Source organism: Sus scrofa, chromosome 15 (genome assembly GCF_000003025.6).
Source record: "Sus scrofa isolate TJ Tabasco breed Duroc chromosome 15, Sscrofa11.1, whole genome shotgun sequence".
NCBI classification, from domain to species: Eukaryota; Metazoa; Chordata; class Mammalia; order Artiodactyla; family Suidae; genus Sus; species Sus scrofa.
This window is the reverse complement of record NC_010457.5, coordinates 100,884,668-100,908,364: the sequence shown is the minus strand read 5'-3', so window position 1 is coordinate 100,908,364 and position 23,697 is coordinate 100,884,668. Positions and strand designations below refer to the sequence as shown.

Sequence of the window (23,697 nt, the reverse complement as noted above, 5' to 3'; positions counted from 1 at the left end):
TCAGGCTCTGATTCATGTGCTGGGTGAGATCTGGAGGAGAGGGGAGCAGGACCTACCCTGTTCCCAGCAGAGCTTCCTCTGCACATCCCAGTCATTGAAGGGAAATGCACCAGCTCAGAGTGAGGACCCTGGGACTCTCCTGGGCTGACCAAACCGGGAAGCCCACCATCACCCTACCTCAGATTGTGCCTTGCTAACAGTCCATCATGAGCTGGGGAACCTTGAGGACTGGCCGCCACACCCAGCAACGGCCTGCTCGCGTGCACAAGGTGCTGCTGAGCTGTGAGCCCTCAGTCCAGGGCCACTTAGAAGGTGTTTGGATGCACCCAGAGGCCGGATGCTGGGAAGAGTAGGAAGGGGCTGGGTCTCTATGTTTAACTGGTATGACATTTCACTTAGTGCCAGGCACATCTATGCACTTCTTTAGTTTCAATCTGTTGAAAACTGGAGCTGGAGATTTTGGAGAACCGAGAGGCGTGTTTCATTGGTTTCATTGGTTTCATTCACATAAGCGATAAGGCACAGTGAGAGGGGATAAACCCATCACACTACATGAAGCCCTGCCTTCTTTGCCAGTCTCCCCATGTGCACATCAGCTTATCTCCTGACATCCCACTGACCACACTCTGCCGCATCTAACAACACAGCCACTGTACACACACACATGCTCACACACACAGACACACACAGACAAGTCCAGTGAAATCGGGCTAACGTGTCCATTAGTCTTTCTTCTACACATGGACGTGATGTGGAAAAGGTAGATGGATAGTGGGATATTTCTGCGTATGAAAATTTGTACCAGTTGGCTCTTCGTACAGGCTGCTCTAAAGGTTGCTCCTAAAATCTCTGCCCAGCCATCCACTGTGCCTGGGGAAGTTACCCCAAAGCTGGGAGTTCACAAACAGCATGAGCTGCCCCTAGAGAGGCCTGCTGGAAAGGTGATCTCATAGAATTCTCATGCCCTTTGAAAGTGGCGTTGATTGCCTTGCAAAGCTGGCTAGTAATCTGAGAGGAGACTTCCTTAGCTTCCAAAAATTCTATCATCTCTCATTTTTTTTCTTTCAAAAATTATTGGTGCATGTCTACTGGGTGCCAGGTGTTCTGCTAAGCGTTATGGGTTCCGAGTCATGTAAAGATGGGCTGCTGTGATATGATATCCTTGGAGGGAGTTGGGCTGTGGTAGTTCTGCAGTGGCAGGGGTCTAGGAAGAACACTCAGAGAGAGGGTTCCAGCCACCAGCTGGGCAAGATTTTCTCATCTGTAAATTAAAAGGTGTGAGTTAGGAATCCCCAAACCCTTTCCAATTTATTATTTTATTTAATTGTTTGTTGCCCAAGTACCTAACCTCTTGTGTCTCTATTTCCCTACCCATAATACAAGGAGAACAGCAGCACATAGGGCCCTTGTGGGGATGGCATGAATTGATTCATGCAAAGCAGTTAGAACAGTCCCTGGCCCTTATGTGCCATCAGTGTGCTTCATCCTTCCTCTTAGTAACGTCAGTATCCTTCTTTCCTTTGACATACACTGACTTCATGTGCTGAGCACTGTTCCAGAGCTGGAGAGATCGCAGTAAACAAAACCCAGCCCTTGTCCTTGTAAAGGGCCCAGTCTAAAAGAGACAATAGGCTGGTAGATATACAACCATGGCAGATGGTAAGAAGCGTTGCCTGTGCTACACATGGGATCAATGAGATAGAAAGCCTTGAGGTGGCAGATGAGGCGCTGTTTCCCACAGCACAGACTCTCACATTTGAACAGAGACTAAACGAGCTATCCATTTGGTCTCTGACAGAAGAAGGTTCCAGGCAGAAGTGCAAAGTTCCTGGGGTGAAAGCGTGCTTGGCCTGTTCCCAGAACCGCAAGGCCACCATGGCTGGAGCAGAGTGGTGAGGGGAGGGTGGTAAGGGGAGGTCTCCTGTGTTGCCAAGGGGGTGGGGAGGCAGGAAAAGGCCTCAGACTCCAGTGGGAACTTTGGCATTTTTCTCTGAGCAAAATAGGAAACCGTTTGGAGGGTTTTGAGGAGACAGATGATGTGATGGGACTTTTACATTTAAAGGATCACTTCAACTTCTGCATTGTTTAAACTGTCAGGGAACAAGGCAGAAACAAGACCACGGGGCAAGCTAGGATAATGATGACTTTGACCGGGCTGGTAGCAGTGGGTTAATTCTAAAACTGCTTTATCTTTTTTCCCCTCTAAGTGCTAACCCTCTCTAAAAGAAATTACTGTTTGTTCCAAGAACCTCACAAGTATGCCCCTCACCCTCTCCAGGGGCCTCTGTAGGAATTAATTTGATAAAAAACCCAAGGTCCATTATTTCTTCCATGGAAGACTCTACGATGAAAGAGAAGCAGATGCCCCCAAACCTTGACAGCCCTAAGAAACCTGCCCTGCCCTGAGTTACTATTTCCTGGCTGAATGATTCATGTCTCCAGGGTTACCACTCCAGTGAATTTCATAAGCATTTCATCCACTTGAAAAATTAAATCAAAAAACAAGGCTATGCAAATGCAAGCCTCCAGCTGTTGAAATTTCCTGACGGACCCATTGTTCATGGATTCTGTTGAGATCCCCAGATTCTTTCTCCTTGCTGCCTTCAGTTCCAATCTAAAAAATTCAAAGACGTTCATTATGTCCAAGAAATATTTAAGTTACTTAACGAGGTTTTTTGTAAAAAATGTCTTGTGCAAGACAAATTTGAAATGTTTGATGGCTGCCTCTAGTGAAGGCTTAGACTGGGTTTCTATTGAAAGCCAAAATACCATATGCTTTTTGAACCAGCATGTTTGTTCCTTTGTGTGATTACTTCCTGCTTGAGTTATTTTAGAAATTATTTGTGGAATTACCTACTAAACACCTGCTTTAGGATGGGAAGAGAAAGAAAAACAGGAGAGTTTTCATCATGTACTGCTGACATGAGAAAGGTCTTCTTTATTGTACACTTTTTTATGGACTCTAAGAACTACGTAACTATTTAAAGACAGAATCATACATTCAAACATGGAATAGAATTCTATATGTTAGTTTGTTTCTAGGGTTAAGCTCTAGATTGTGAAGGTAAATGAGAGTTCTTATATTATCAAGGTTACCTTTATTATTCCCCTTAAATTGTCTTGGCAGTTTAGTATACATAACTTTATATCCTCAATTCCATATAATAATGCTTTTGCATACTAAAATTCAAGAGCTGCAAGCTCAAGTAAAGGAAAAAACAAGGGGAATTCTGTACATAAATCTGGACTTTCAACCATCCTATCTTTGAGATAAAGAAGAAAGTATGGATTGGAATTTTGAAGCTTTCCTTCTTACCAGCAGGGTTCGCTTCATTTTAATATTAAGCCTCTTTAACTTTAACACATACAAATGGGTTTTTGTTTTTGTTTTTTTTTTTTTGATGTGAGAATTAAGGAGAAAGTGCAGGGGTCTTGTACAGGAGTTAAGTTCTTAAGTCAGCATCTAACTTCAGTGCCCTGTGAGCGACTCTGCTGCTCTAACAGGACAGATTCCTTTGTATCGACTTCCTTCCTGCATATGTGTCTCTTTGCCCTGTCTTTGCTCTGCATTAAATCTAAATATGTTAGCTGTCGTGCTCTGTAGATATGCATGTAGTTTATAAGTTACCTACTCTGTGTCCCTAAGCTGAGTCAAATTGACAGATATTTAAAATGTTTGCTATCTTTGTCGTCATAGTAACTGGCACAGAAGGAACTGGCATTTGCAAATAACATTGGAACCTACACTTAATCTACATGGACTCATTTCTTTTTGGTGTAAAGTCAGGGTTTCTATATAAGCTGAATCAGTCACTACAATTACAATTTTTTGAAGTATAGTTGATTTACGGTGCCACGTTAGAGTCAGATGTAAAGCAAAGTACATATGTGTGTGTATATGTATGTGTGTATATATATATATATATATACACACATGCATATATATGCGTTCTCTTCCAGATTATTTTCCCTTAGAGGTTGTTACAAAATATTGGAAAGAGAGTTCCCGTTGTGGCACAGTAGAAACGAATCCGACTAGGAACCATGAGGTTGGGGGTTCGATCCCTGGCCTCACTCAGTGGGTTAAGGATCCACCATTGCCGTGAGCTGTGGTATAGGTCGCAGACGTGGCTTGGATCTGGTGTTGCTGTGGCTGTGGTGTAGGCTGGCAGCTGTAGCTCCAACTGGACCCCTAGCCTGGGAACCTCCGTATGCTGTGGGTGCTGTCCTTATTAAAAAAAAAAAAAAAAATGTTGAACATAGTTCCCTGTGCTCCACAGCAGCTTGTTGTTTGTTATCTATTTTATATGTAGTAGTTGGGTGTCTGTTAATCCCAGACTCCTAGTTTTTCCTCCCCTCTCTCCCCTTTGGTAGCCATAAGTTTGTTTTCTATGTCTGTGAGTCTCTTTCTGTTTTACTATCATTACAGTTTAAAATGAGACCAGGTGTTATGCAGAGTCAAGTTCAAATAAGCTCAAAGTCAAGTGAGAGAGACTGACTTACACTCTGATAGGTGCTCCTGTTCCCACAGCTCTTTCCAGGAGGGTAGATGCTCCCACCTTGGCTTAAAGTCACTGATGGAGTGAGCTGATAATGGCTGAAACTAGATGATGGATATTTGGGAATTCATTACACTATCCTCTCTTCTCTGTACAAGTTTGAAATTTCCTATAATAAAAAGTTAAAGAAACAGACACCTTAGGACCTTGTTGCGCCCTTTCCAAAGTAGGAGCTCATGAGAAGCTCAGGCTCTGGGGTCTGACTGGTCTGCCATCGAATTCTAGCTCCACCATGTAAGGCTGTGTGGCTGTGGGAGGGATGAGTTCCATCTCTGCCCTTCTGTGTCCTTGTCGGTAAACGGGGATAACATCAGTATCCAAACCATGAGTTGTTGTAACAATTAAATACAACATGTGTGACACATGTCTAGTACTACCTGACACACAGCTAGTGCTCAGAAAAAGCTAGCTATTGTTTCAGAAGTTAGGTTAGACTAATGGCTTTGGACCCTGGGTTTCTGATTCAATGTTTGTTTTTCAGGTCTCTGAGCCATTACATGTAGAGGCAAAAGTATTTTGTTTGAAAGTCAATTAAATTGATTTACTGGGGAAAATTTTAAGTCACTGCCTAAAAGCACAGATTCTAGTGGTCACAGATTCTGGGTTTCAAATCCTGGCTTCGTCGCTTAAGTAGCTAAGTGATCTTGGGTGAATTAATTAACATTGTCTGGTTTTGTTTACCTATAAAAAGAATGTTTGGGAGTTCCCGTCACAGCTCAGTGGTTAACGAATCTGACTAGAAACCTTGAGGTTGCGGGTTCGATCCCTGCCCTTGCTCAGTGGGTTAAGGATTCTGCGTTGCCGGGAGCTGTGGTGTAGGTCACAGACGCGGCTTGGATCCTGCGTTGCTGTGGCTCTGGTGTAGGCCGGCAGCTACAGCTCTGATTCGACCCCTAGTCTGGGAACCTCCATATGCCGCGGGAGCGGCCCAAGAAAATCGCCAAAAAAAAAAAAAAAAAAAAGACAAAAATAAAATAAAATAAAATAAAAAGAATGTTTGCAAAGGTAATAGCTCAGCACAATTCCCCAAGTAAATAGTTGCTATTTAAAAAATATATTCTTGTCGCTAATACTAATAAATGATCATAACAATCATTATATTCATCCATGTAGTCATCAAATAATTATTGAATGTCTAATCTACTCTGTGCCACACAGGAGTCCAGGATACAGCAGTGAGCAATACACATAAGTGCCTTCAATCTTAGATAACAAACAAATCAATAGATTTGTAACAGATATCAAGTAATAGTAAACGCTATAAAGATAGAATAAAGCAGATAAAATAAAGTGAGAGTGTCTGGTGTGTTGTGATGGAGGGTGGTGGGCTGTTTTATGTGGGTTCTTGGAAGCCTCCAGATAAGGTGACATTTGAAGCACAATTACCAAGAACACCATGTCTCTTTAAGGGAAGAACTTTCCAGCCAGGGGAAACAGTACAGATGCAATGGCCCAGAGGAAGACATGCATTATTTAATCGTAGGTGGTTAGCTGTGGGGTGGGGGTGCAGGTGGTGGTGCTAGTGTAGTTGGAGCAGAGAGAGGGGCCAAGGGCCTGTGTTGATGTTGAGGGTCAAGGGAGACCAAATCCTAAGGGCCTGAATGGTCATGGGAAGTTTTGGATTGTATTATCTATGAGGAATTTTATCAATGAGTTTTCATCAAGAAAGGGTGCAGCCGGGAGTTCCCATTGTGTGCAGTGGAAACAAATCTGACTAGGAACCATGAGGTTGCGAGTTCGATCCCTGGCCTCGCTCAGTGGGTTAAGGATCCTGCATTGCTGTGAGCTACGGTGTAGGTCGAGCGAGTGTGTGTGGCTCAGATCCTGCATGCTATGGCTGTGGCTGTGGAGTAAGCTGGCAGCCATGGCTCTGATTCAGCCCCTAGTCTGGGAACCTCCATATGCTGTGAGTGTGGCCCTAAAAAGCAAAAAAAAAAAAAAAGTGGTACGGCGAACTTGAGTTTTAAAAGATTTTTTCTGATGACTATTCAGTAATAGTTTGCAGGAGAGCAAGGTCAGGAAGGGACGTTTTTGCCATAATCTTGGCAACAGAGAATGTGGTATAGTAAGAACTGGATAGATTCTGGGTATATTTTAAAGAAAGAGTAGAGAGGATCCTGGCTTGGAAGTCCAGATGATCTTGGCATTTTGGGGGCTGTCTCCAGCCTCCCAACCTGAGTGTGAATTATAACAGAAATATGGGTAGATTTCCTGCCTGAGGCCTGAGAACCTGATGACACCTCTGTGTAGTTAGCAAAAAACGCCCTTTCCTCTCAGCAGACACATCCCTGCACAGGGCATGGCAAGGCAGTGGGGAGAGGCTGGGAAGCTACTTTTGGCACACACTTGCCCCAGTGTCCCAGAGCCCCTGTGCAGGGCTGCAACCCTGGGCTTAAGAGGAAAGGATAAGATGACTTCAAAACTTGGGGCCTGAGCAACTAGAAGATAAAATTACCATTTGCTGAGATGGAGCCCATTGTAGAAGGGAAATTAAGAACTCAGTTTGGGGAGTTCCTGTCATGGCACAGCAGAAATGAATCCGACTAGGAATTATGAGGTTGCGGGTTTGGTCCCTGGCCTCCCTCAGTGGGTTAAGGGTCCAGTGTTGCTGTGGTCTGTGATGTAGGTGGCAGATGTGGCTCGGATCCAACATTGCTATGGCTGTGGTGTAGGCCAGCAGCTGTAGCTCCGATTGGGCCCCTCGCCTGGGAACCTCCATATGCCATGGGTGCAGCCCTAAAAAAAAAAAAAACAAAAAACAAAAAACAAAACTCAGTTTGGGACATGTTAAGCTTGAGATGAATATTAGATATGCAAGTGGAAATATCAATAGGCAGTTGCATATACAAGTCCTACAGAGTAAATGAAGTTAGAACTGGGATATAAATTTAGGATTCATCAGCATGTGAGTTAATATACTACACATATAATATATATGTTTACTATGTAGCATAATAACCATAATCATTCACAAAAATAATGTAATGAGAAAGTTTTAGAAACAATTCCTGTCAGTAGCCTTAAATCTCATGGGTGCTTTTAATCTAGTTTTTGTTGTTGTGGTAGTTTACATGTACTTGGGAAAAACACTCAAATGATTTTTTAAAAGAGAAGGTGAAATAAGTCCATGCAATTATTCCTTTGTATCTGTCCAAAATTTTCTGCAAATATAGATATACACATAGAGATGTGTATATCTGGATGTATTTGCTTTTTATGAAATTGTTATATGTGTATTTGCCACTTAGTTTTTTTTTAAATTTTTGATAGATTTTGTCAGATCACCCTCCACAAATGTCACACCAATCTATACTCCCACCAAGAGAACATAGATTGCTTTTATTCCACCATGTCTTAACAAATACTAGACATGCCCAAACTTAATCATTGCCATTTGGTCGTTAAAAAATAGTACCCTAAAAAGTTACCTAATGTTTTTATATGTTTATTGACCTTTTCTATTTCTTTTTCTGTGAGCTGTCTTTTCAGTGTTTTTTTACACGTTTTCCTAGTTTTTAAAATGGTTTGTATAAACTCTCTGTGTATGAAGGAAATGAGTCTCTTGTCTGTGCTAAGCCTTTTTTCACATAAATCGTGCCTTGAGGAATTGCTGCAGCAGAAAAACAGAAAGCAAAGGAGACATGAGAGGCTGCTTGTGCTTGTGGCTGCTGAAGGCTCTGGGACAGGCTTTTCCTTTGTCTCCCTCTGTACTTCGTTCCACCAACACCCATCCTAATCCCTTCTCTCTCTTTTATTTCAATGTCCTTTGCCCTGTGTGTGCATGAACATTTTTTTACCTTATAGCCTTAATAAAAATCATCTTTCAGACTTTTTAGTTTTATGGCTTAGTAGCATGAAGCCTCCTTATTTTATTTATTTTTTTTATTTTTATTTTTTTGTCTTTTTGCCATTTCTTGGGCCGCTCCTGTGGCATATGGAGGTTCCCAGGCTAGGGGTCAAATCAGAGCTGTAGCTGCCAGCCTACGCCAGAGCCACAGCAACGCGGGATCTGAGCCGCATCTGTGACCTACACCACAGCTCACGGCAATGCCAGATCAGCAACACTGGATGGTTAACCCATTGAGCAAGACCAGGGATCGAACCCGCAACCTCATGGTTCCTAGTCGGATTCGTTAACCACTGCGCCACGACGGGAACTCCAATTTTAAACAGCATAGAATCTCACGATACGTTTGAACATGGCACTGATATTTGGAATAGTCTTCCCATAATCGTTCGTACATTTTCGTTATAATCAATGGAAGAAACAAAGCAGAGAGAGGAAGCATCAGCTATATATTTGATACTGTGCAAAACCATGCAGTTTTATCTCTTCTCATCTTCCTGGGAAGGCAGCTTTTATTGCTCTCATTTTGTAGATGAGGAAACAAATGCTAAGTGAAATTAAGAAACTTACCCCGATCACATGGTTGAAATTAAAATGTTGACTGTAACAGAAGGTCAGTATGCTTCTGCTGAGTTACAAAGTCCACAGTGCTTTTAGCGATTTTTTTTTTCCCCTCAAGGTTTAACAGAAAACTCTCCGGAAAAAAAATATTCTGATTGTGTCAGTATTTAGGTCTGAACTGGTAGATAAAAGAATTAATTCACTTAGCTGTTCGTCTGTATTAGATTGGTAGCTATAAATACAAGAATGTATTAATACGTTTAGTAACTTTAGAGCAAACTGTTTGACAAAAGCGAAAGAACCTAAAGAAATTCATATGTAACAGGACTGTGCATTAAAATTTTCCTAACTCTGGTTTCACCTATGCTTCAATAATTATCCCAAGCCTCTCTCTGATGTGCTCCTTGAAATTTTTTTTTCCTTTTTATGGCTGCACCTGTGGTGTATGGAAGTTCCTGGGCTAGGAGTCAAATAGGAGCTGCAGCTGTTGGCCTACACCACAGCCTCAGCAATGCCAGATCCAAGCTGCAGCTTGTGGCAATGGCAGATCCTCAACCCACTGAGTGAGGCCAAGGATCAAACCCGCATCCTTATGGACACTATGTCGAGTTATTCACCTGCTGAGCCACAACGGGAACTCCTGATGTGCTCTTTGGAGTGGTCTGTCTGTGACCTGGGAGACTGAGCATGCATTTGAGTTGTTGGTTTCTTCTTTGCAGGCCTACAATGGGCACCACCAGGCCTTGGAAGTCCTTCTGCAGTCGCTGGTGGACCTGGACATCAGGGATGAGAAAGGCCGCACGGCTCTGGACCTGGCTGCCTTTAAGGGACACACAGAATGTGTGGAAGCACTTATCAATCAGGGTGCATCCATCTTTGTGAAAGACAATGTAACCAAAAGAACCCCACTTCATGCCTCAGGTAGGTCTTGTCAGGAGTCTGATTACCCTAGTTTTGAAACACACTTATGCATTTGAGTAAAAGGATGGCAGCATCTTCTTTCATCCCAGGTTTTAAAATATCTGTTTTCTTTCTATGTCAGACATGCCTGCACTCTTCCAAAACGCTTTTGGCTTACTCTCCACTTGGGGATGATTAATGTTCTATGTCCAGGGATGCTCTGGCCTTCTTCTTTAGAGACTGTATTTTTAGAGCAGTTTTAGGTTCACATGAAAATGGAGAAGAAAGTACAAGCATTTTCCACATAGTCCCCATCTCCCGCACATGCATAGCCTCCCCCATTATCAACACCCCTCACCAGAGTGGTGCATTTATTACAATGGATGAACCTGCACTGACACATCATAATCATCCGAGCCCATGGTTTACATTAGGGTCCACTCTTGGTGTCATACATTATACAGATGTATAATGACATGTATCCATCATTCTGCCCTAAAAATCCCCTATGCTGCATCTGACTTTCATCTTCAAAAGTGAGTTCAGAATCTTTGGCCAACGACAGTCACAAAACTTTCTGAAAGGGGGGGGCAAAGGTGTATTGTGATCTTTAGATAAGGTACCTAGAACAAAAATCACACAGCATTTTGAAGAATAAAGCTAGTGGTATTTCAGAGCTGCTTCATAAGAGGAGTCATCAGACAGCAGTCTACTCCGTTTGTCCTTCTGCCAGCCTAAATGAGACTTCTTCCCTTTTGCTCTGATTCTTGATGCATCAGGTGTACAAATAGAGACTCTTAAAGAATGCATGTATTGATAAAAAAGTAATTTGCTTTCTCTGGGATTTTTCTTCCATAAACATAAATTAGAACTGTGTTCAGACACTTCTAGACATAAACACAGATGTAAAGGTAATGGGGAAACTTTTATGATTCTTGAAAAAAATTTTGAAAATCTTGTATTTGAGAAAATGTTAAATCTTATAGAAGTATTGCCATCCAGATCCCTGAATTTCCAAACCACTAAAGAAAAAAAAAATGGAGACTGAAAAAGTGTTGCCTAATTATCTGGAAATGATTGTTGTCAGAGAAAACTTTAGCCATGAGGTCAGCAATGGTTGGTATGGTTAAATGATAAATTCTTATTTCCCAACACATTTAGTCTTTTTGGTATTTTTGTTATTTATAAGTATTATTGTAAAGTTTAGTGTTCTAGGCATTCTTGGTATTATCAGAAAGCTTACATTTAGTTCTTCTATTTATTTATTTATTTTTATTTTATTTTTTAGGGCTGCACTCATGGCATGTGTAAGTTCCCAGGCTAGGGGTCCAATTGGAGCTGCAGCTCCCAGCCTACACCACAGCCACAGCAACGCAAGATTTGAGCCGCATCTTCCACCTACACCACAGCTCATGGCAACTGAGTGGGGTCAGGGATCGAACCCGTGTCCTCATGGATACTAGTCAGGTTTGTTACCACTAAGCCACAAAGGGAAATCCTAGCTCCTTTTTAAATATCAGTTGCCCATTTTTAAGGCAAGCATCCTGCTTTAGTTTACCATGTACTTCCTGATAATTACAAAGGGGCTTTTTTGATTGTGGAAAATCACCCTCCTGGACAGATAAACAATGAAGAATAATCACTGTCCCTCATTTGCTGCTGTCATATGGGTTGTGGTCCATTGGAGCCCCCTAGTGGTCAAGAAGACTCACTCCTTTTGGATTTCCCTTGTCATTCATTAAAAAGATGCAGGTTTGTCATTTGACTCTCTTCACCACAAAATGTCTGCTGTGCAGAAGCGTTTAGCCTGTGCTTTGAGAATCTGCTTTTCCAGAATCTTTTCCAACTCATTTGAGAGGCCAGTTTTTTTTTTGTTTCAAATCCCAAGAGTGCCATGAGGAGCAGGAGCCAGGATGGATTTTAAAGGTTTTGGCATGCATATTTGTAATGACAGCTGTCGTCTTTGAGCAGCATGAAAGATGGCTGTCACTCATAGTCAGGGAGAGGCTGAGCTAGTCTTGAGACAAAGCTGGACTTGGCAGGGCACAGCTAAAGGCGATGTCAGCATCTTCGCTAGAAGGCAATTGTGGAAGACATAGTGTGTGGGAAGCCAACGAGAATCCTAATGTAGCTACACTTTTACAATAAGGGGGAGTTATAGTTACCTGAGGGCTATTAGCTAAATCTAAAGAGCTACCCACCTCCTATACCACCACTTCCCCTCCCCCTGCAAAAAATAAAAAAAAAGAAAAGAAAAGAAAAAAAAAAAAAGCACTACTATAGAAATTGATTTGCTCTCCAGCATACTGGGTGAGTGATATGAACATAGATGATTTTCTCTCTCTTTTTCTGTTTAGGCAAAATGAGAAATCCTTAAACTATCATGTTTATGCATATTTAAAGAATATCAAATTTTGTAGAAAGAGGAATCCATTAAAACACGCTGCCCTCCATTTCATGAGTATTATAAAACTGCACCACCTGTAGTATTTCGCCATCAATCCCCTGCTAATTATTGCCTTTTAAGCCTACATTAAACCCCTTGCATATTTCACCAGTGGTAACCGATCTAGTGTAATTTTTAAAGCACAAAAGCAAAACAATGGCACCACCAATATTTCTACAAAATTTCCTCCTGAGATACATCAATGGAATGTTCCTGAGATTGAGCTGAACGCAGTGGTCTGCAAAATGTGGGTTTTATTCCTGTAGTTAATTTGAGTGGTGTCAACGAATGTGATTTCAACTCTAATACATATTGTCCCTGAAAAATGTGTCATTGTTAAATTAGCATTCTCTCATGACTGGCATGCAATAAAAAGGGCTGTAAAACACAGCTCTTAGAGGAGGCTTTTTCAGCCTAACATAGCTGCTTCTATTCCCTTCTCTCTCCACATCCATAATGAGGTTAATGCAATGTGCTTTATGGTGTTCTCATTGTTCAGAGAGGAGAGAAGGTCATGTGTGGAATTTTAAACATATTTGTTTGCATCCTACTCCCTAAGCAGAAAGCCATATCTTTTGTACGGTTGTGGGTTCCATTCAATAAGCTGGAGGAAAGTACCTTATCCTGGGGGATTATCATCTCCCCCGCCCCCGAGGCTGCTTTCTCACTCTGCAGCTCCTAATAGAAGCATCTTGCCTGGGGTGAGTCCATAGGTTCCGTCCCAGCCAGGCAGCCAGGCAGAGGTGGGCAGGGTGAGGGCCTGAGGAGCCCCTGTCAGAGTCTGGCTGGGAAGGGAAGGGGAGGAGACAGAGGCCGCAGAGGGTGGGAGGCCACCGGAGTGCCCCTTGAGATGCTGGAAGGCAGAGAAACTAGGATTTGAGGGACTCAGACAGTGGAGTCCTCCAGCCATGGGGGTCCATCTGTGAGTCTCCTGAGTGCCAGTCGGTCAGTGAACAGAGAGCCCATGGATGGCTCATGTGCACTTGGGCAGCTTGGGGGTTTGGTTTAAGGCATCATTTACTGATGGGAACTGTTATTCTAGTACCTACCTTAGGATGTAAAATGATGGCGGGAAGAGGCAAGATCCATTACTGTATCCCTTCCTCCCCTCCTCTTTTCTTCTGCTCCTCCCTTCCTCACCTGCCCTCTCCCCTCCTCATCCCATCATATTCCTGTTCCCTTCTCTGCCTTCTCCTCCCCCTTGGTCTTTCTTTTTAAAAAGTGCTAGAGGCAGGCAGGACACAGGATGATTATACAGAATTGAGAGGCTCTCTTAGAGAATAGAAAGGAAAACTGGAAAGTGGAGAGATCTGATCAGTCCTATTCATGGCGATAAGAAAGGATGACCTGCGTGAGGAAAAAAGCCTGTATCCAGCAACCAGGACCAAAGTTAGATGAGGACCAAAGCCCCGGTTGGAAGAAAGGAGACAGTGGGGCAGGGAACCCAGGCATTGCTGGCACGACCTGGGAACCTGGGACGTCCGTCAGCAACAGCTGGAAACCACCAATTTGAAGTCCAGTAAATTTCGCTTTGGACAGTTAGGTGTGGTCTGCTAAAGCAATGCCCATTATTTTCTTTTTCAGTAATTAATGGTCACACACTGTGTTTGCGGCTGTTACTAGAAATTGCAGACAACCCGGAAGTGGTTGATGTGAAAGACGCCAAAGGACAGTAAGTGTTCTCCTGCTTGAGGCTGACATTTCAATCTGTTAAACAGCTAGGAAGGCTGAGCGCTGAATTCTAGCTGGCGGTATGTGTTGGAGTTCAATGCATGGATGAGGGTCCTAGAAAAATGAGGTGGCTTTTTGCTAGAGTAAATATCTAAGAAAAATGTGTGTGTGTGTGTGTGTGTGTGTATCTTGATGAAAAAGAGCCAACTTTTTATGTCTGTAGCTATGTGCTCTTGCCTTTTTATAGTCCCTCCTTTGTTCCTCCTTTCTTTTTTTTTTAAATTTTATTATTATTATTATTTTTCCTCCTTTCTATCCATTTTTACCCTCTTTTGAAACTGCTGGTCTCTCTCTCTCTCTCTTTTTTTTTTTTTTTTTGCTTGCTTTTTAGGGCTTCACCTGAGGCATATGGAGGTTCCCAGGCTGGGGGATCGCATCAGAGCTACAGCTGCTGGCCTACCCCACAGCCACAGCAACACCAGATCCCAGCTGTGTCTGTAACCTTCACCACAGCTCACGGCAATGCTGGATCCTTAACCCAGTGAGGGAGGCGGGGGATCGAACCTGCAACCTCATGGTTCCTAGTCGGATTGTTTCCGCTGCACCCCAAGAACTCCCTGCAGTCTCATTTTTAAAAATAATAATGGAATAGGATAGACCTCAAGAAGTTCTCACCACCATAAGCATCCTTCATATTTTTATCCCTCCTCAGTTTGTTTGTTTTTCCCAAGTATTTTCCATCTGTTAGTCCCATTCTCTGATCCACTCTTCTCACGAATAGGAAATGCAGAGCAATAAAGCCCTAGTGACTCACCCCAGATAGATGAGTTTGTGTTGAAGCCAGAACTGGAGGCTCCCCTCCTGGATCCCAGCACTGGGCTCTTTCCCCTGGACTAGTCCAACTTTTCTTGGAGGCTTTGTTCACATGAAATCTTGAGCCGAAGTCTGACATAGAAAACTATGAAAGTAGAGCTGTTCTGGTAGAAGCAAGAGCATGTTCTACATACACAGACTCCTACGCAAGGCCACATAGTTTTAGAAATGATGGGGTGCAAATGAACATTTTGAGGAGAAACCTCCTTCCACCCCCACCCGTGTTGATCGTTCTCCTGACACCATTCCACCCGACCATTAGAGATCAGAGGCAGATAGCTTGTTCCAAGTCGCAGATAGCCACTGGGGCACTCAGAAAATACTCAGCAATTGTCAGGAGAGGAGAGATACTGAGAAAGAAAGAGACAGAGGGTCTGGAAGTGATGAATTTTTTTTAATCTTCTTTTTAAAAGCCTAATGTCTCTCTTTCGCTAGAACCCCGCTGATGCTTGCAGTAGCATATGGACACATTGATGCTGTTTCGTTGTTACTTGAAAAGGAAGCAAATGTAGATGCTGTTGACATCATGGGCTGCACAGCTTTACACAGAGGGGTATGTACATTCTTCCTTGGCTTTAGTCAAGCCGTTTCTAGTGAGCTTATTTCTTCCTTTTCTTCCCCAGATGCATTTTTAGTAAGAGGATTGTTTCCCAAGACAACTCATTAACTTCAGTCAGCCAAAAAGAAATTACAAAATCTTTTGCAAAGATAAAGAAATGGCAGGTACTCAGTTCCTGCTCTTGAAATGTCACGTTTGCTTGTGATAACAGGTACATGAACACCTGCTGTCGGCAGAATGGGTTCTGCCTTCTGATTACATGCCCATCATAAGAGATTTGCAATGTATTTTTTTAAAGCCCGAAGAAAATCACCATCACTAGTAATCCCCTCTCCTGGTGAGAACGACTCTTCAGTGTATATCTCACCAATCTTTTGCTCTCTGTATAGATTTGTTTTAAATTTTAAAAAGAGAATGCTGAAGATGCTGTATGTATTAGAACTTGCTTCTTTTGTTGTTGTTGTTGTCTTTTTAGGGGCACACCTATGGCATTTAGAGGTTCCCAGGCTAGGGGTCAAATCAGAGCTGTAGCCCCGGGCCTATGCCACAGCCACAGCAATGCGGGATCCAAGCCGCGTCTGCAGTCTACACCACAGCTCATGGCAAAGCCAGATCCTTAGTCCACTGAGCAAGGCCAGGGAATGAACCTGCGTCCTCATGGATGCTAATCAGGTTCGCTGACCTCTGAGCTACATTGGGAACTCCAGAACTTGCTTTTCTTCTCACCTTTTTCCATATCACTAAATGTTTTTCTGCCCTATCATTTTTAATCCTTCATTGTGTGTAGGTATAAATTATTCCAATGATCACCTAGTTTTGAGGAGCCATGCTATTTTTAATGCTGAACTGTTTTTTAAAGCATGTCAAAAAATCTAAGTGAAACCAAAGCAGAAATCAGAAAATTGCTATTTCAAGATGGTGCTGGCCACTGTGATCCATGAAAAGAAGAGGAACTCTGAGTGGTTAATGTCATAATCACGGGTCTTATTTCTTGGTACTTCCTGTGGGCCATGCAGCAGACTGGGAGCCTTGACATATTTCATTGGTCCTCACTATAGCCTGTGAGGTCATTATTACTATTCCCACTTATAGGTGGATAAAGTGAGGCCCAGAGAGGCAAACTGACTTTGTCCAAGTTTTATAAGAGGGAGCCAGAATTTACTCACATCTCTGTAATTTTAAAGCTGATGCTTTTCATTATATCACGATACTTTCCTGGTTGTGTTTGGAGAGTCGGGAGATGTTTCTAAAATGCTGATATTCATACAGATCTTCCTGTTACGAACCTTGCCAGGTTGTCTTTCCTCTCTCCTCTGAAGTAGAGTCTATTTCCCTTAAGACTCAGGCTGAGTATGTCCACTACCTCTGAGTCCAGCCTCACTTAGGCAACTTCTTTGCTTCCTGAGTCTTCTGAGATTTGTGTTGTGTTTCTGATTGTGATGCATCAGATTATGACGGGACACGAGGAATGTGTGCAAATGCTGCTGGAACAAGAAGTGTCGATCCTGTGTAAAGATTCCAGAGGGCGGACACCCTTACACTATGCGGCTGCTCGTGGCCACGCCACGTGGCTGAGCGAGTTGCTCCAGATGGCACTTTCTGAGGAGGACTGCTCTTTCAAAGATAACCAAGGCTACACGCCGCTGCACTGGGCTTGTTACAATGGTAAGTTAATTGTCACCTGGCTGATTGCAGCAGACTTCCTACCCCAGCAGCCACTGTGATCTCAGAGGGGGTGAGAACATAACATTTTGCTGAAAAGCATGGTTTCAAATCATTCTACATTCAAGATACTCTTTTTTTTTTTCCCCCTCCGTGGCTACCATGATGCCTTCATGGAGTGAAAATTTGCTTTCCCCTTTTTTGTTAATTGGTAACATGTAACTCCTAATCAGAACTTGCGATGAACTGAAATAACCAGCTTTAATCAACATTTCTTATCTCTATGAGATAACTAGGGATCCTGCAAGGAATTAAAATAACACAGCTGAAACCAAAAAAAATATATATGGTATAAAAATCTGTCACAATTGACTACCATGGTAGATGCATGATTTATCTTTCAGGTATTCTTTTTTAGGTCTCTTATTCTCTATTTATTTAGTTACACTTGCTATTAAGAAGGGTTAAAAAATTGTGTTTCACTTATTTGGGTAGAAAAGAAAATACACACTAATTTCAAAAATACTGAAGCGTCTAAAGTAAAATCAAGTCTTCGTTTCCAAACTCACTTGCTGATGTAATTTGGTGTGTATCTTCCATAATTTTCTTGGAGAATGTAAATAAATACAAATGTATGTGCACCTACTTTTTAAAACTGAAATCATATAACAAATATTATTCTATAACATTTTTGTTATTGTATACTTAACATCCTATTAAGATATCCTTACGAATTAATATGCATTGAGAAACAATCTTTTTAATAGTTGTACTTTTGTAGCAAATTGATTAATAGATATAGACATGTATGAATGTGCGTGTGTGTACCAGAATTTATTATTCATTCAACCAGATCCCTGTTGATGAGCATTCATATTGTCTTCAGATTTTTTCCTGTTACAAACAGTGCTGCAGTGTGTGTATGCATGTGTGTGTTCATGGTATGGTATCTTAAATTGTCAGATAAGTTTCCAGGAGCAAAATTATGATGAGGGCATGTATATTTTTAATTTTAATAAATTTTACCATATTCCTTTAGCATATCAATCATAGTTTATTTTGAATATGAAACCTACTATTTCCCAAGCTTTTGCCAGCCCAAGATGCCAGCGTCTTTTTAATTTTTGTCAGTTTGAAGGGCAAAAAAGGGGTATCTCATTATTTTAATTTGTGTTTCCTTGTCTAATAGTGTATTGATGTATGTATTTCTGTTTCCTCTTCTGGAAATTACCTTTTTCATCTATTGCTCGTTTTTTTCCCTTTTGAATTCTCTATCTTTTCTCATGCATTTGTAGGAGCACTGCATCTTAGCGGTATGAATCCTCTGTGTGTTTTGTGTGTTGCAAATGTTTTCTCTCAGTCTGCCATTTGTCTTTGCTCCTATTAATGATATCTTTTTCCGTGCAGAGATCTTGAACTTGTGTGTGGTTGAATCTGTCTGATTTTTCTTTCATGGTGTCTAGGTTACCAGTCTATCTTCAGAAGTTCTCCCACCTCTAAGCTTACGTGGGCATTTTTCCATCTATTTCTTCCTTTGCCTCTTTTGTTTTATTTTCCCATTTTCAATTCTTCTATTAAAATGTTAACTCAGATGCTACAATTTTTGTGTCCAGAAATGTTTTATGGGGCTCTAACTATATCAGTTCAAGACCTTTCATTATGTTTTTATTACAGTCCTCCTTTTTTTTCCATTGGCTCTGACTTTAATAAGTTTTTTTTTTTTTTTTTTTTTTTTTTGCTTTTTAACTTGGTTTTACTCCCTTCCTGCCATTGGAGGATTGTGATTTTTAAAAAATTTACTTTCTAATGGATGTGGGCTCCCTAACCCCCATCTGAGTTAAGCTGTGAGATCTTTCTGGCAAGGGGAAAAACTACAGAAAGGGGCAGATGCAGTAAGAGAGTCAATTATAATGCAGGTGGCACACATGCCATGGACCACATTTTCTCCCCTGGAGCTGGGGGGGTAGAGATGGCAGATCTCCCTGTCCTTAGGCCTCTCCAGGTACAAGCAGGGGAGGAGGAACAGTCCTCTCCTAAACAGGTGACCTATCCAGTACAGACTTCTAGGTCTGAGGATCAAGCTCCGCTCCTTGAAGCCCCTTCACTGGACACTTTGAAATACTGAAAGGTGGTCAAGGTCGCCTAGTCCTACCTACATAGACCTTTAGATTGGGATTCCTACCGTCTCCAAGAAGTGGAATGTGTAGGTGCTGCCCTAAGCTACGTCCTTTGGGGGACTTCATAGTAATAGAGGGGCTGAAGTGTCTGGGGCCATTTGAGGGAGGGTTGGATATAGCTGGAAACCTAAACAGTGTAACTTACATAAAGTTTGAGGATGTTTATAGTCATTATTTCATATGCTTCCTAATCCCCCCTAAAAGCAGTTTTACCTTTTCTCTTTATAGGTATAAGAAATGTTTGATTTTAGTTTAATACCTAAAATTGTCCAATCTATATCATTCTGAGGTGGATCAGAAGAAAACTCTAATTTAGCACTGAATTTAGCCAAGAAGTGTTTGCAGGGTAACAATCTGTATTCCAAAATCCCTAGTAGCTTTACCTTTTTACCTTAACAATTGTGCCTCATATCACAAACCTAAGTTAGGTCCTTTATCAAGTAAAACTCCCATCATCCTTGACATCACCAAGGCTGGTATTCCTACTCTGATTTTTTTTTTTTTTTGTATGTATTTAGGAAACCAAGACTCAGAGATCATAACAAGTAGGCTGATAGAGCTGGGGCCTTACTTAACTTAAATTCAGTTGATTTGAAAACTACCCCTGCCATTGTTTTGAAAATAGTCACATTCATTCGTCTACTTATTTAAAAAAAAATGCTCATTGTGTGCGTACTATTTGTCAGGAATTGTTCATAGTGTCATTTTAAACACTCTATAGTGTTTTACAGTCAAAGCCCTTTCACCTGCATTATTTTAAATATTATTTTCTAACAATCACATCTTACTCCTTTCCCTAGGGTGCATAATTGTAAGTGAACCAGTTCATTTGGGTGAAAGGGAAATTTTCCATTGTAAATATGGGCAAACTGAGACACACCTCTGTTAAGCATCTACCTATTAAGATCTGAGAGTAATATAGAATCTATTTTGCTTACAAATGAGGTCTCTATTTCTTTCTCTCCGCCAGACCATATGGCCTTCACTGTTTTATTTATTCATTAGGTCTCAGAACACCTGTGAGCATAGTTAATAACATGTTGGCATTTTGTGCATTTTATTCCATGAAGAATGAACATTCAGCCAATTCAGGGAAATTCATAGGCCAGAATTCAATATTTAATGCAAAAATAGATTGTATCAAACAAAGTTTCTTTCTTGGACGCTCTCTAAATTCTTCTAATTCCTTGCAGGTAATGAAAACTGTATAGAGGTACTTTTGGAGCAAAAATGTTTTCGAAAATTTATCGGTAATCCCTTCACTCCACTGCACTGTGCAATGTAAGTACAAATGCTGCAAATTAATCATGTTCCTTGACTTCTTTTAACTGCACATAGAGAAATTGCCTTTAGGGGAAGGAAAAAGCTTTTAGATTACAGATAAGACCGATATATTCCATTTTGCTGTTAAAAGCAAATAGGTCTGATAGCAAAGGATGGTCCCTAATGTTCATGCTTTTCCAGGAGCACTCTGTGGAGTACTGTGGTTCAGGGTGGCTTCCATTCTACCCTGAAAAAGTGCATGAAGGGGTGGCCTGAGAAACACAGGACATGCCATGAGAAGAGCTCTTCAGATGTTCCTCATGTTTGTCTGCCAAATTCTAAAAATCAGTTGGGGTGAACAACGTTATGCATGGGGATGATTAGAAAGGCATTTTATTTTATTTATTTGTTTTTGTCTTTTTTTTTTTTTTTTTTTTTTTTTTTAGGGCAGTACCTGTGGAATATGGAGGTTCTCAGGCTAGGGGTCAAATCAGAGCTGAAGCCACAGGCCTACGCCCCAGCCACAGCAATGTAGGATCCAAGCTACATCTGCAACCTACACCACAGCTCATGGCAACGCCAGATCCTTAACCCATTGAGCAAGGCCAGGGCTCGAACCTGCATCCTCATGGATGCTAGTCAGGTTCGCTAACTGCTAAGCCACGATGGGAACTCCAGAAAGGCATTTTATATCAGAAACTCTTTTCATATATATGCTAATTCTCCGTTCTTCAAAGGTTGTGAGTTCTTTTCTAATAAATGTGATTTTTGCTCCTGTCTCATAGTGCAAACCATTATGCAGAGAATATAGTGACTTTAAGGCAGATTTCTGGTCAGCTTGGGGGAACAAGGTCACCGGGGTCTGTGTTCACCTGGGCAATGATGGGCAGCCTGTGGACCCTCAACTTGGGAGTGCTTTGTCTTTGCCTCATCTCTGGGCTTCACATGAAGCTTCACATGAAGCTGGGTCATTTGGAAAGATGTGGGAGGTGTAAAGTGGATCAATAAAGAAGAGCTCAGAGATTATGAGTAGGAGTGATTTTTAAATCTGAAGCAACATGTCTTTTTCACGTTGGTATCCCCAAACACCTGCCACGATGCCTTGTGTAAAGTGGTGTGCAGTGAACTCCTTCCTGGAAGTAGGGGTTCTGAAGAAATGCTAGGGTGACAGTATGAGCCGTTAAAACTATTGAAATGATTAAGGAAAAGTAAAGTGGTACAAACAAACTTGTTTTTACACTTTATGAAGCAGGTGGTCTTCACTCTCAAAGTTCAGGGAGTTGCAAAGTGTGGCAGGAGGCCAGACGCTTTTGCAGGATTTAAAATAGGGAATAGGAAGGAGCAGGAATAAAAAAAAAATCTGATTATCCAGTGTTATATCTCTGGCTTATTTGAGGTATCGTAGGAATGAGGCGATCACCCATGTCGCTTGGCGTTCAGGGACTGGTTACCTTGATGGTCTGATCTCTAGGCAGATGGAACATTAGTAAGAACATGACAACTAAAAGTTTTGTTTTGCCAATGTGGTTTCCCAGAATTGACAGTACCTGATCTGCTGATGAAAGGTTAATGGGAGATCAATTTGACAACCTCCCACTTTTTTTTTTTTTTTTTTTTTGTCTTTTCGGGGCCACACCCACAGCATTATGGAGCTTCACAGGCTAGGCGTCAAATCACAACTGCAGCTGCCAGCCTATACCACAGCTATACCAACACAGGATCTGAGCTAAGTCTGTGACCTACACCACAGCTCATGGCAATGCTGGATCTTTAACCCACTGAGCAAGGCCAGGGATTGAACCTGCAGCCTCATGAGTACTAATCGAGTTTGTTAACTGCTGAGCCACGACGGGAATTCCCAGACAACCCCCCACTTTTGATCAACCTCTGGCTGAGCAAGAGGTTTGAGCAAAGATGATGTTGTAAATTATTCTCAGTGACCATTGCCTCTTTGTGTTTCGGTACATATTTCATAGGAAATGATATCAGATACATCATTCCAGTTAGAGGAAGACCATTTGTTGGCTGGCTGATGGCTGTGTACACTCACCTAAAACCCTTGCGAGAAAGCAGCAGACCAGGGAGATAATTGCTATTAATAATAGTAAAAGTATTCCTCAGGTTTGCAGGGCAATCCTGAGCCAGGGTCCTGATGAACTAAACTAACTAGAATCAATTAAGTCAAGAGATGATTCCCAAGAAGACCATACTTCCTTAAGCCAGTTGATCTGTTTATGTATTTCTTTTCTTATGACTCTGTTTCCATGTCCCCAGAAATGTATGTTTATTCAGTAACTTTGTTCCGGAGGCATTAGCCATCATGGGGAGGTTTCTGACAGGCAAAACTACAGGATCATCAACACTGTAGTAAATCCAACAGGTTGGAGGTTGGCTGACCTAACATGTGTGAACAATAACATAATCTTTCCAGGCAAGGGGAAGGCAAACAGTAGTTTAAAAAAAATCGAAAAGACCTCTATGGTGTAAGAATTAGGGAAAAGGTGGGCATAGAGGGAAAGAGGAATAGAACAAAATATTCTCGATCCAGCATCCTGGGAAGAAGTAGTCTATGTTAGCTACTTGTTGTCAATTTGATTTTGAGGTCTCTGGCATTTACACAGGACTAGATGTTAGGTGGATCCTTCTTTAGTTGTAAAATATGCACTCAAAGTTCAACACCTTGTAATTTGGCAGAAGTGCCAGTGGTCAAGGGTACTTGGTAGGGTCTTTTCTATGAATCTTACTTGTGCAAAAGCGTCAGAGTAAAACTAACTGTCTACAAATGACAAAAGACTTAAAAATGCCCATGTTAAAGATCCGAGAGTTCATTGTAGTGGAATTGGCAAGAAAATTTGGTTATCTCCATGACACATAGCATTTAGCTGGAATCTGAATAACTGGAATTCTGACTGATAAGATTATTTCAGGACATATCAGGTTTTTAGGGATTTTATACAGTTTCTGGAACACATCTAAAAAACACGCCTATGCAAATACAACCCAAGAAGGTTAAACATCACTTCTTATTTGACAGTGCTTCTTATATAATGTCACATGTCAAAGAAGCATAATAGTTTAACATTTCTCTTTTTACAAGGGAAGAGAACAAATCTTTTGGTTCTGTGGGGGAAAAAAAAAATCCCAAAATCAGTTCAAGACTTTATTGAGAATTTGATTTT

At 41.6% G+C, this 23,697-nt stretch overlaps 1 protein-coding gene across 9 annotated transcripts in view; it reads left to right on the top strand.

The window, feature by feature from the left end:
• Window positions 1–23,697, top strand: part of ANKRD44 (ankyrin repeat domain 44) — a 342,704-nt gene that overhangs the window by 302,808 nt on the left and 16,199 nt on the right. For all 9 annotated transcript variants that reach the window (XM_021076232.1, XM_013984363.2, XM_021076233.1 and 6 more), the window contains 5 exons: window positions 9,687–9,888; window positions 13,898–13,985; window positions 15,293–15,410; window positions 16,865–17,081; window positions 20,449–20,536. In XM_021076232.1, the coding sequence (XP_020931891.1) occupies window positions 9,687–9,888; window positions 13,898–13,985; window positions 15,293–15,410; window positions 16,865–17,081; window positions 20,449–20,536 (713 nt within the window). The remainder of the gene's footprint in view (window positions 1–9,686; window positions 9,889–13,897; window positions 13,986–15,292; window positions 15,411–16,864; window positions 17,082–20,448; window positions 20,537–23,697) is intronic.